Raw genomic sequence first — 10501 nt, forward strand, 5'->3', positions numbered from 1 at the left:
CACAAGTGTATAATATCTGATGGGGATTACTTTGAAGGGGACAAAATAGATATTCATGAATAAATAAATAATTTTTGAAAAAACACAAAATTCGCGATACTTTTTGAACAGACCTCGTATATAGTTTATTATTTGAAATATTAATATTAGCACATTTGTAAAAATAGATGTAATATAACTTTAATGTTAATACTTTTAAGCGAAATAAACATCACACACATGTAAGATTGCAGAGATGAATATTTCTGATCTACAGTTTGTAAATGTAGCACGATTGTACGAACCAAATATCGATTTATCATCTGCAGCCTTGGAAAGTGGGCGTATGCACCCTCTGAAAAGTAGACCTTGCTATTTACATCCACTTTTTCAGAGGGCAGTAGTGTGCGGCAGCACTTTGTGATTACAGGTTTTGGACATGCACGTCATGTCTTCTTTTAAATTTCTTTCTAGTACCGGAATTGATTAAAAAAATATTGCGTTTAAATAGTCGAAGTGCACATAAATACACGATTTCAAGCATGATGATTGGTAGTTCATTTTACTTATATATCCTTTCGTGCACTTTTATGCACTAAACTTCTACAACAAATAAACCCATATTAAACTAAATTTATATATTTTTTTCATCCTAAATAAACTAATTACAATGAAAAAAATTTGTTTACATATTTGACAGCTTTATTGTATTAAATAAAGTATGTATAGTATGTTCAAATGCATAAATTTGAAATGATCGCGTTTGCGTCAAAATGAATGCGAGTTTGCGGTACTTTAGAAATCTAGTGACTTTAGGATTGCGCAGAGACTTTCTAATCAGAGTCTGGCCATCTAACCATTATTTTTTGAAATTGTGCGAGAGAGAAAAATTGTGCTATTCTCATTTTATCTTATAGTGGCGCTATAAGCAGCTCATGTATGAAGTCATTAGATCTATAAAGTACCGCAAACTCGTATTCATTTTGACGCATAAGGCGACCACACACACACACACATTTCAAATTAATTTTTTTGTATATACGGGCTCGTATTCAGAACGCGCTTACAACGATGTTAGCGCGCTAATATGCTATAATTTACGTTATGCATATTATAGAATTTTAGAGATAAAAACGCGTTTTTATCAAGAAAAGCGTGTTCTGAATATGAATCACGTACTTTATTTGGGAAAATGAATCCGTCAAGTATGTAAATCAATGTTTTTGAATTGTAATTAGTTCATTTATAACCAAAAGAATATGTATAAATGTTTAATTTATGTGTTTTTTTAATTTAATACGGATTTATTTGCTGCAGAAGTATAATACATAAAAGTGCACTAAGGGCACATGTAAGTATAATTCAGAACTATTCAGGAATATGAATGTACATATTACATGTATGATCACCATAACTCAAATGTATTCAATGTGTACTTGGAATTGTGTATTATGTGCACTTTGGCTATTTTGACGCGTCAATTCTATAATCAATTGCGGTACTTTATAGATCTAGTGACTTTACTCATGTGTTACATAGTGTTCCTATAAGAGTTAGAATAGAAAAAAACTTGAGACTATAGACGATATACAGAAAATATGAGTGCATTCAGTATTATAACCGCTCACTGAACACTCAGTAAGCTCTTATATTTGTTTGGTCTATATTTTTAGTTCTAACGGAATACATTAGATGCAAGAGCTTACTAAGTGCTCAGTGAGCGGTTGTAGTACTGAATGCATCCTATGACACGATAAACATATGTAGATGAGTTCAATTAAATGAGCATGATATGGTTAGAAGTAACATTCTTTAACAAACCTCGTGTAAATATTATACTGTCAGCGCTAGATAATGTCGAAAACATGAAGAATGTCATCAAATACGTGATTTTCTGCAACTTACTTGTAACTCGCGTTACAAATGCTTCGAAGCATTTGATTAACCAATCGGAAAAAAGAAGTTTTCTTATTGATATTTTATTAATTTTATCACAACCAAAAAATGTTTTGGAGCATTTGTAACGGCAACGCGATCGCATCCTTAATATAGAAACACTACTCATGTATATAAAGCCTATAAAGAGTTTGTTGAAAGCGAGCACAACTTCTGATTGGTTCTCTACTTTGGTCCAGTCGGTATTTTTTGGATAGCTTCGTACTATAGAAAACTAGTACAAAGAAAAGAAAGAGATAGATAGCTACAAGTAGATGAATAAAACCTATCAAAGAGATTAGAAATTGTTCCGAGATCGACAAAGAAAAAATTAACAAATTGCAATTGCACAATTCGGCCAATTAATCAACTCGATTGATTTATTCAGTATTGTCATCACGTATTGCTTGTCACATATTCTAACTTTTTGCGCACGCGTTTATAAGACTTATTTTTTTTTATTTGCCATTTTTGGTTCACATTCGCCAAACTCTGATTATAGGATCTCCATGTATGAATTGCAGCTCTGTAGAGATGCTCTATAAACTTTATAATTCTTGACATTCTAGGCTTTAAACACAATAGACACAAGTAATAGGCACAGGGAACAGAAAAGCTGTCCAATCAGAGCTCTGGGATATAATATCGAACTTACACATCAGAGCTCTGATTGGACGGCTCATTATTTCCTGCTGCCTTTGTCTATTGCCTATGCCTATTGTGTTCAAGTTTAACACATTCAGGCGGTTCAGACAATTAGCTGGCAATTAAAATTTAAAAAATGTAAAAATTTAGTAGTGTCTAATTCTAAATATTAAGACAGCAAGTCCATGGCTATGCATCATGCATTTAAAATAAAAATATAATGTATTTTCATTGGAAGGATCCCATTTGTCTACAATCTTGAACGTACAACCAATCACAGAAAGATTGCGACACTTTTTTTTTGATGGGTTTTGGAATGTAGCTTGCTCACCGATTGGTTTTTATTTATAGATCCATGAGTGAGAACCAATCACTTTAAGAGCAAACTACGTTCCAAAACCCATCGAAGAAAAAGTGTTGCAACCTTTCTGTAACCAACTGTACACACTACAGTATAACTAGTAAGGACATTCGTGTCGGCACCTTTGGTCTCCGTGTCGCCAGCACGTGAACATCCGCCAAGTTGACACTAAAAAATCCAGTAGCGGGATTTTTTAAACGTTTTATCAATGATTGTCGCTATCGTTAACTAGCAAGCAGGACTATCCTAGAAGAAAGCGCGGTACTCATTGGCTATCGCTAGTTAACAATTTCGACAATTGTCGATAAAATTTAGAGAATCCTGTAGGGCCGAATAGAGAAAGTAATGCCTTAGAGTATATTCACACAAATTTGCATAAAACATATGCATAAAACAAATTATCCAATCACATTTTACGTGCGCTTTACAGGAGAAAGGCGATTGGATAATTTTTTTATACATACGTTTATGCGGCTATGCAAGTTGTGTGGATATACCCTTAGTCCAAATCTACAATAGATATTTTAAGCCGTAAGAAATTGACCAATTATAATCGAATGCGAGGAGAATAATTGATTGTGATTCGTTCATTCCTTAAGGCTTAAAAATCTATTGTTAATCTGGGGTTATATGTAATAATGTAATCATATTACTACCGCATTGGTTAATACTGCTCGCAACATAACTTTTTTTTGTTTTATCCATATTTAAAACAGCTCTCACAAACTGTCTTTTTCTCTGTATACAATACATATGGGGTGCATGTGATCATAGGTTCATTCTTTTTATCTGAACTTTTGCACCGGTTCATCTTTTTTTCTTTTCTTTTCAGGAGGAAACAAAAAGAAGAAAGATGCACTGGTGCAAAAATTCAGCCAAAAAGAACAGGCTTAATGCATCATGCGTGAAACAGAACCAACAGAACGTAGCTATGTATGTACAGCCGGTTACAGAAAGGTTGCAACACTTTTTTTTCGATAGATTTCAGAACGCAGTTTGCTCACCGAGTAATTGGTTCTTATTCATAGATCAACAAATAAGAACCAATCGTTCAGTGAGTAGGCTATATCTCATCGAAAAAAAAGTGTTGCTACCTTTTAGTTCATGACTGTACCGCAACCTGCCTGACCACTTATATCAGCTGGTACCTAGTAATTTTTTAATGCTTTATTATTAAGAATATTTTATTTTTAAAATAGCTAATTAGCGATACATGTGTGCAACATGCAATGTGTATAATCGGAGTTTTCCCATTTTCATTATGCATTTAAATGGAATGGATGAAGAATGTCGAATCAATCACAAACCGGAGAGAAGGTGGCCAAACCGTCAAACTCTGATCAGAAGGTCGATTGTATCTTCAAATGAGGTGAAAATTATAAAAGTGAGCAAAGAGTATACACAAGAGTATACACACTCACTAGAGTATACACAATTTAATTGATCAATGCCTAGTAACCTTTGCTTACTTTTGTAATTTTCATCTCCTTTCAAAATCCACAATCGAATCCTAGAGAATCGCGAGCCTTCCATTCTTGGCTACATTCGGAAATATCATCTGGGTGCCCTCGTGTATCATCTTATCTTTGTTTAACATTGGATGAATAAGAAAGATAAAATGATACAGAGGCAATCGGTAATATTTCCGAACGCATTGAGGTCTGTTTTTGTAGTTGAACTAGTGTACACTTTTGAAACTTAAAGTGAGATAGTTATACGTTTTGTGAAGATACATCCATAGTTTGATATTTGTCGAAAGCGAGAAAGAGAATTCTAGAACAGTCTAGTGCAGAAACAGAAGACAGATCATTGGTCTCACTATTCTTTAGTTACGGATAAATGAGTGAAATAGAACTCGTATTGGGAAACGAGAATAGTATTTCCAGCGATGTTTTTCTCATGCATTAATTTATAGCAAGTAATATCCAATTTTCTTTCCGTTTAAAGTGCTTGTAACAAAATGGCATCACTTGCTCGCGTTGGTATCATCAACCTCGGATACAATAACCTTGCTAGGCAATTATGTAAGGTTAGTGTTGATAGTGTTAACAGTTTTTATTTTTGACATCTAAATACATTTTAGGAAACGAACATATTGGTAATTAATCATTAATATAAAATTCATAAAAATCATTGTATTTCTTTAAACTTTGAAACTGTAAAGAAAGTAAATACTTGAAGAAAGGAGCATTAAGTCTATACTGGTTCTCACGTAAAATAATCAAGTCATGTAAAATAATCTTTCTGTGATTCGCCGAATTTAAACTTGGTATATTTATAGAGTCGATAAAAGTAATAGACACATATTTTTTTATATCAATAATCGTACAGATTGAAAAGTGCAAATTGCTTCTTATAGTGATAAGCACGAATACTTGTGTGCCTTGTATTTTGTCTTAGCTCTATATTAGAGCTAATTCTGAATTTTGGAGATAATAAGAGGTTTTTATGTTTTCTAAAAGTAAATCCAATGCCAAAATTATAGAATTTGAAATAGCGGATTCAATATAGTGACCTGTTAAATATAAATTATAGTATTATTGTTTGTTTTATCTTTCGGGAGCTGCTCAGGATTGCTTCAAACAATCCTAGGGTACTTGAAATATTTTTTTTCAACAAGGAAAATCTAAAAAAGAGATTTGTTGTTTTTATGTTACTTTTCACTTGTGTCAATTTTTTAATTTTTATGTTATATACTCTGCAGAAATGATATTCAAAGAAAAATTCTTGTATACACAAAGATTTTGTAGGCCAAGCACAGTTTACGATTGCTTTATTGGTACATAATGCGCAGATAGCTTCTCAATTTTTGAAACAATACTCTACTGGATTATCAAAATTAAGTGATTTCTGTTGTAAGTATCCATTTTTGTACCACAAATAAATTTATAAACTGTAGAAACAATAACTGATTATTGAGTTATCCTCTCTATAGTTTATAAATTTACTTAAATATTCGTGGTACAAAATTGGATACTTACAAAACGAATTACTTGATTTTGATACTACAGCTAAGAATTCATTCATAGGTATTTTAGTAGATTTCGAAATAGAAAGCCATCTTATTTTTATGCTGTTTAACGCTAACAGTTGGTACATTGAAAATAATCACATCAAAAGAAACTAATTTATGTTGCGGTTCTATTTCTATGCCATTCAATTTTTTAACTAATTAAAAGCTATCCTCAATGTGGCTAAAATGCATCGAGAAATTTTAAAATACTTTAATGCTTATCACGAAAGATTAAAGTTTACTATGGAAGTTGGCGATGATGAATTAGTTTCCCGAATGTTAGATCATTGATTGATAATGAAAATATCGACCTGTATAAAAATCGATTTGTATAAAAAATTGACTTGTATAAAAACCGACGAATTTGGGACGGTATCTAAATTTTAATTCCATTCAATTAAACACAAGAAAGGTATTATTTTATGTTTTTTTTTACATAATTCTGTTTTATATCAGATCTACATTTTCACGAAAAAGATTTGGAAGTGATGATGAATACTCTGCTGAATAATGACTATCCATTGGAATATTTTACACGATCAACAAGCGCGTCAAATATTATCAAAGAGAGTTTATGGATGGTAAAGTAAAAGTATGTAATATGGACACAAAAGCAAAAAAGTTTTTTACTATCCCCTTCAGTCAAAATATTTCAGAGAAATAGCTTATAATAGAACTCTTTGTAAAAAATATAAATTAAATTTGATCTTTAAACCGATATATTCATTTAAAGATTTAATTAAAATCAGTAAAGACAATATAGATTCTTTCAATAACAAGAATAAGATAATATTCTTCGAATATATAAAGAGTGTTGAGAGTAGCATATAGAGAATGCATCGATAGGAGAATTGAAGTTACGAACCATTCTATTCCAATCTTGAATAATATCATCTCTTCTCCTATTTTTACATCTCCTACTAATAAACAACTATTAAAATTGGAATTTGACACATGTAAATTTATATTGGCGCTTCCTAATATTAATTTCACGCACGCTGACAAAGGTAACATCACGGTTGCCATAGACAAAGACATATACATAAATAAAATGATCACATTATTAAGTGACTCAGACACATATATACTTAGTAAGAAAGATCCTACCAAAAAACTTACGAATACTCTAAGATCTATGCTCATTAGATGGAAAATGAAAGATTATATCAAGGACTCTTAAGTATAAAATGTTATATTGCAGTGACGGATTACTTCCGAGAGTTTATGGATTGCCGAAGATTCACAAACCGGGTTGTTCTCTCAGAATTATTGTTTCATCGATAGGTAGTCCGCTATATACTTTAGCTACATATTTGTACATTATACTATTCAAGACTATTCCTAAGGCGGATAGTTACATTAAAAACAGCTTCAATTAGTTGACAAATTAAAAAGATTATACATTACAGATGAATATAAATTATAAGGTGTAGTAAAAAGAAATCTATTATTTTTGCATTAAATTGAAGGCTTTATTTAGCATAATTGGAATGATCCGATTTAGGTCAAATATGCACTGTTTTGTTCGATAACTTGTTGCCATTTTGAAGGTAATTTCATTATGCCTCTCTCATAGAAACCCTCGTCTCTATTGGCAAAAAACTGGGACAGTCGATTTTCACAAGCTTCTCTTGAGGCGAATTTTTCACCAGCAAAATCATTCGCCATAGACAGGAACAGATGGTAATCACTTGGTGCCAGGTCCGGACTATAAGGTGGATGCATAAGAACCTCCCAACCAAACTCCCGGAGCTTCTGGCGAGTCACTATCGATGTGTGTGGCCTGGCGTTGTCTTGATGGAACACAATTCCTCTCCTATTGGCCAAAGCTGGCCGCTTCTGGGCGATTGCTTCTTTCAGACGGTCCAATTGTTGACAGTACAGGTCCGAATTAAGAGTTTGGCCGTAGGGGAGCAGCTCATAGTAGATGATTCCCTGCCAATCCCACCAAACACACAGCAAAACCTTCCTGATCGTCAATCCTGGCTTGGCCACCGTTTGCGCCGGCTCATCGCGATTCGACCACGACCGTTTTCGCTTGACGTTGTCGTAAGTGACCCACTTTTCATCACCAGTAACCATTCGCTTCAGAAATGGGTCAATTTTGTTGCGATTCAGCAGCGATTCGCAGATGGAAATTCGGTCCATGAGGTTTTTTTGCGTTAACTCGTGTGGCACCCATACATCGAGCTTCTTTTTGTATCCAGCCTTATTTAAATGGTTCCAAACGGTTTTTTGTGCAATGTTTAGCTCCTGGGCAATCGAAACCGTGCTTACATGACGGTCGGACTCGACGATTTCCATTATTTTATCGACATTTTCGACAATTGACCTTCCAAAGCGTGGTGCATCTTCGACATCAAAATTACCGGAATGGAATCGACGAAACCAAAATTGCGCGATATTGACTGTTACAGTATCAGGACCATAAACACTATTCACATTTTCAGCCGCCTGGCTTGCGTTTTCGCCTTTATCAAAGAAAAACTGTAAAATAGAAGGCGTATTTTCTCTTTATTGGTGTCCATCTTTGACACGCGCTCAAACAATACTGACTCAAGCAATCACAAAACTGAGAAGTTTTTTTAGTACGAAATCTTATCTTTCTAACGCCATTTGGCGTAACTCGATCGCACTTATACAACGCGAGATACAGATTACTAAAGCCATCTATTGGAAAAATAATAGATTTCTTTTTACTACACCTAATATATTATATAGTAGTTCAACATCTTAATACTCGGACGGGTAAGGCGCTTCGTATTTCAAGTTTTAATATAAACGGTCTCGTTTCCAATCATATTGTTTATAAAACAGATTTCATTTACATATAAAAATACTGGTTTTCGAACTATTAAATAGATTTATAGGTTTTTATAAGTTTATAGGTTTTTATAGGTTTTCCAACTTCTATAGGGATACTTATATCTTCTCTTTGAGCTAGAGTTTTTTTCCTCAAAAATAACATCTCGAGATCTAATTAATTCGTTCCATTTTTCACACCAAATTCGATATCCTTCCTCATGATTATAGCCGATTAATATTCCTTTCACAACTTTTTTATCTAGTTTTGTTCCACACTGCACAGGAATATGTGCATAGCAGGTAGAAGGTATATAATACGAAGGTGCTTTATACTTGGTTTCTTGCTATACCAAAGTTTATATGGAAACTTTCCTGGTACATTTAAGGGTATGATTTGATTTAATATGTATGTCGCTGTATTTATCATTTCAGCCCAAAGTTTTTGCCAATATCTTTGTGAGAGTGCATTAATGCTTGAGCTGTTTCCACAACAGTATGATTTTCCCTTCTGCACCATTCTGTTGTGGTGTATACTATAGTGAATCGCTGAGATATGCGCTTTGAAGTATCTCTTTAATTGTTGCTTGTTGTGAAACTGACCTCCGTTGTTACTTAAAAGTTTTTTCATGTTATGACCTGCTGTCTTTGCCTCGGCTAAAAAGTGACTCAATTTAACTGGAACTTCAGATTTTTGTTTAAGAAAGTAGATGACTCTGAATTTTATGTAATCATCTTTAAACAGTACAAAGTACCTGTATCTAGACATCAAGTTTTGTAATGGATCACAAACATCTGAATAAACTCTCCTAGTTTATCCAAGTGCCAAATGGAAGTGCCTTACCGTAAATACAATCAGAGTTTGATAATTAATCCCATGTTGATATTCAATTCCTTTTGAATTATCATCTTCACGTACCTTTTATTTGCCAAATCTTTCATGATATAATTGAAGCAGATTTTGTTAATTAATTGCATTTACTATAGCAGAAGTATGAATGAGGTTTAACGTTTTTTATAGCTAATTTAAATAAACGTCCAAAGCGATCACGTATGCCTACTAATTTAATATCTCGACCAATTTTTAAATTGAAAACTTCTGCTGCCGATATGAATCTGCTCTTTGGACTTTTGTTCTGCAAGACTGGAGAAATAAGCTCTTTTGTATCATGGGTATACATCTTCCAAAGTCTGTGCAATCTTCTGCCAACTGCTGCTTCGATGTTTATTTACCCTTGCCAGTGGCTTTAATGGCTTTCTATTAGCCATAATAACTGTATGGAATGTGATAATTTTCTCAAATGTTCTGAAAGTGCTCTTGTTATTTGTAATGTGATGTAGTACTCCATTATTCATATAAAGGGTGTTCCAAAATTAACGCAAGATTTGAATTAAATAGAAAACACAGTTTTTAGTCTTTTGATTGTTATTTTTTTACTGAATCATAAAGTACATAGGATAGGGTTATTTGTGGAATAACACATCGGGCAAATGGCCTCCACGGCTTTGCATGCACATACGCACTCGTTTGTCGAAATTTTCCATGACCATTTTGCGGCTGAATTTCGTTGATGCAGCGTTGAATCTCCTCCTTTAATGCACGGGTGGTTGTGGACTTGTTGACATAGACCTGTGATTTCAAATATAACCCCATAAAAAGAAATCTAATGTTAAATCACACGATCTAGGGGGCCAATTCTGATCACCTAAACGAGAGAGTACACGACCTGGAAACGTCTCATGCAGTAACTGAATTGTTTCACGAG

At 33.5% G+C, this 10501-nt stretch overlaps 1 protein-coding gene across 1 annotated transcript in view; it reads left to right on the forward strand.

Annotated features, from left to right (window-relative positions):
* Positions 1–4700: 4700 nt before the first annotated feature.
* The window catches only part of LOC108751584 (NADH dehydrogenase [ubiquinone] 1 alpha subcomplex subunit 10, mitochondrial), a 44638-nt gene continuing 38837 nt past the window's right edge, over positions 4701–10501 (forward strand). Inside the window, exon 1 of the mRNA XM_018491834.1 lies at positions 4701–4949. Within this exon, the coding sequence (XP_018347336.1) occupies positions 4881–4949 (69 nt within the window). The 5' untranslated portion in view covers positions 4701–4880. The remainder of the gene's footprint in view (positions 4950–10501) is intronic.

This window comes from Trachymyrmex septentrionalis, unplaced genomic scaffold (assembly GCF_001594115.1).
Source record: "Trachymyrmex septentrionalis isolate Tsep2-gDNA-1 unplaced genomic scaffold, Tsep1.0 scaffold5, whole genome shotgun sequence".
Taxonomy (NCBI): domain Eukaryota; kingdom Metazoa; phylum Arthropoda; class Insecta; order Hymenoptera; family Formicidae; genus Trachymyrmex; species Trachymyrmex septentrionalis.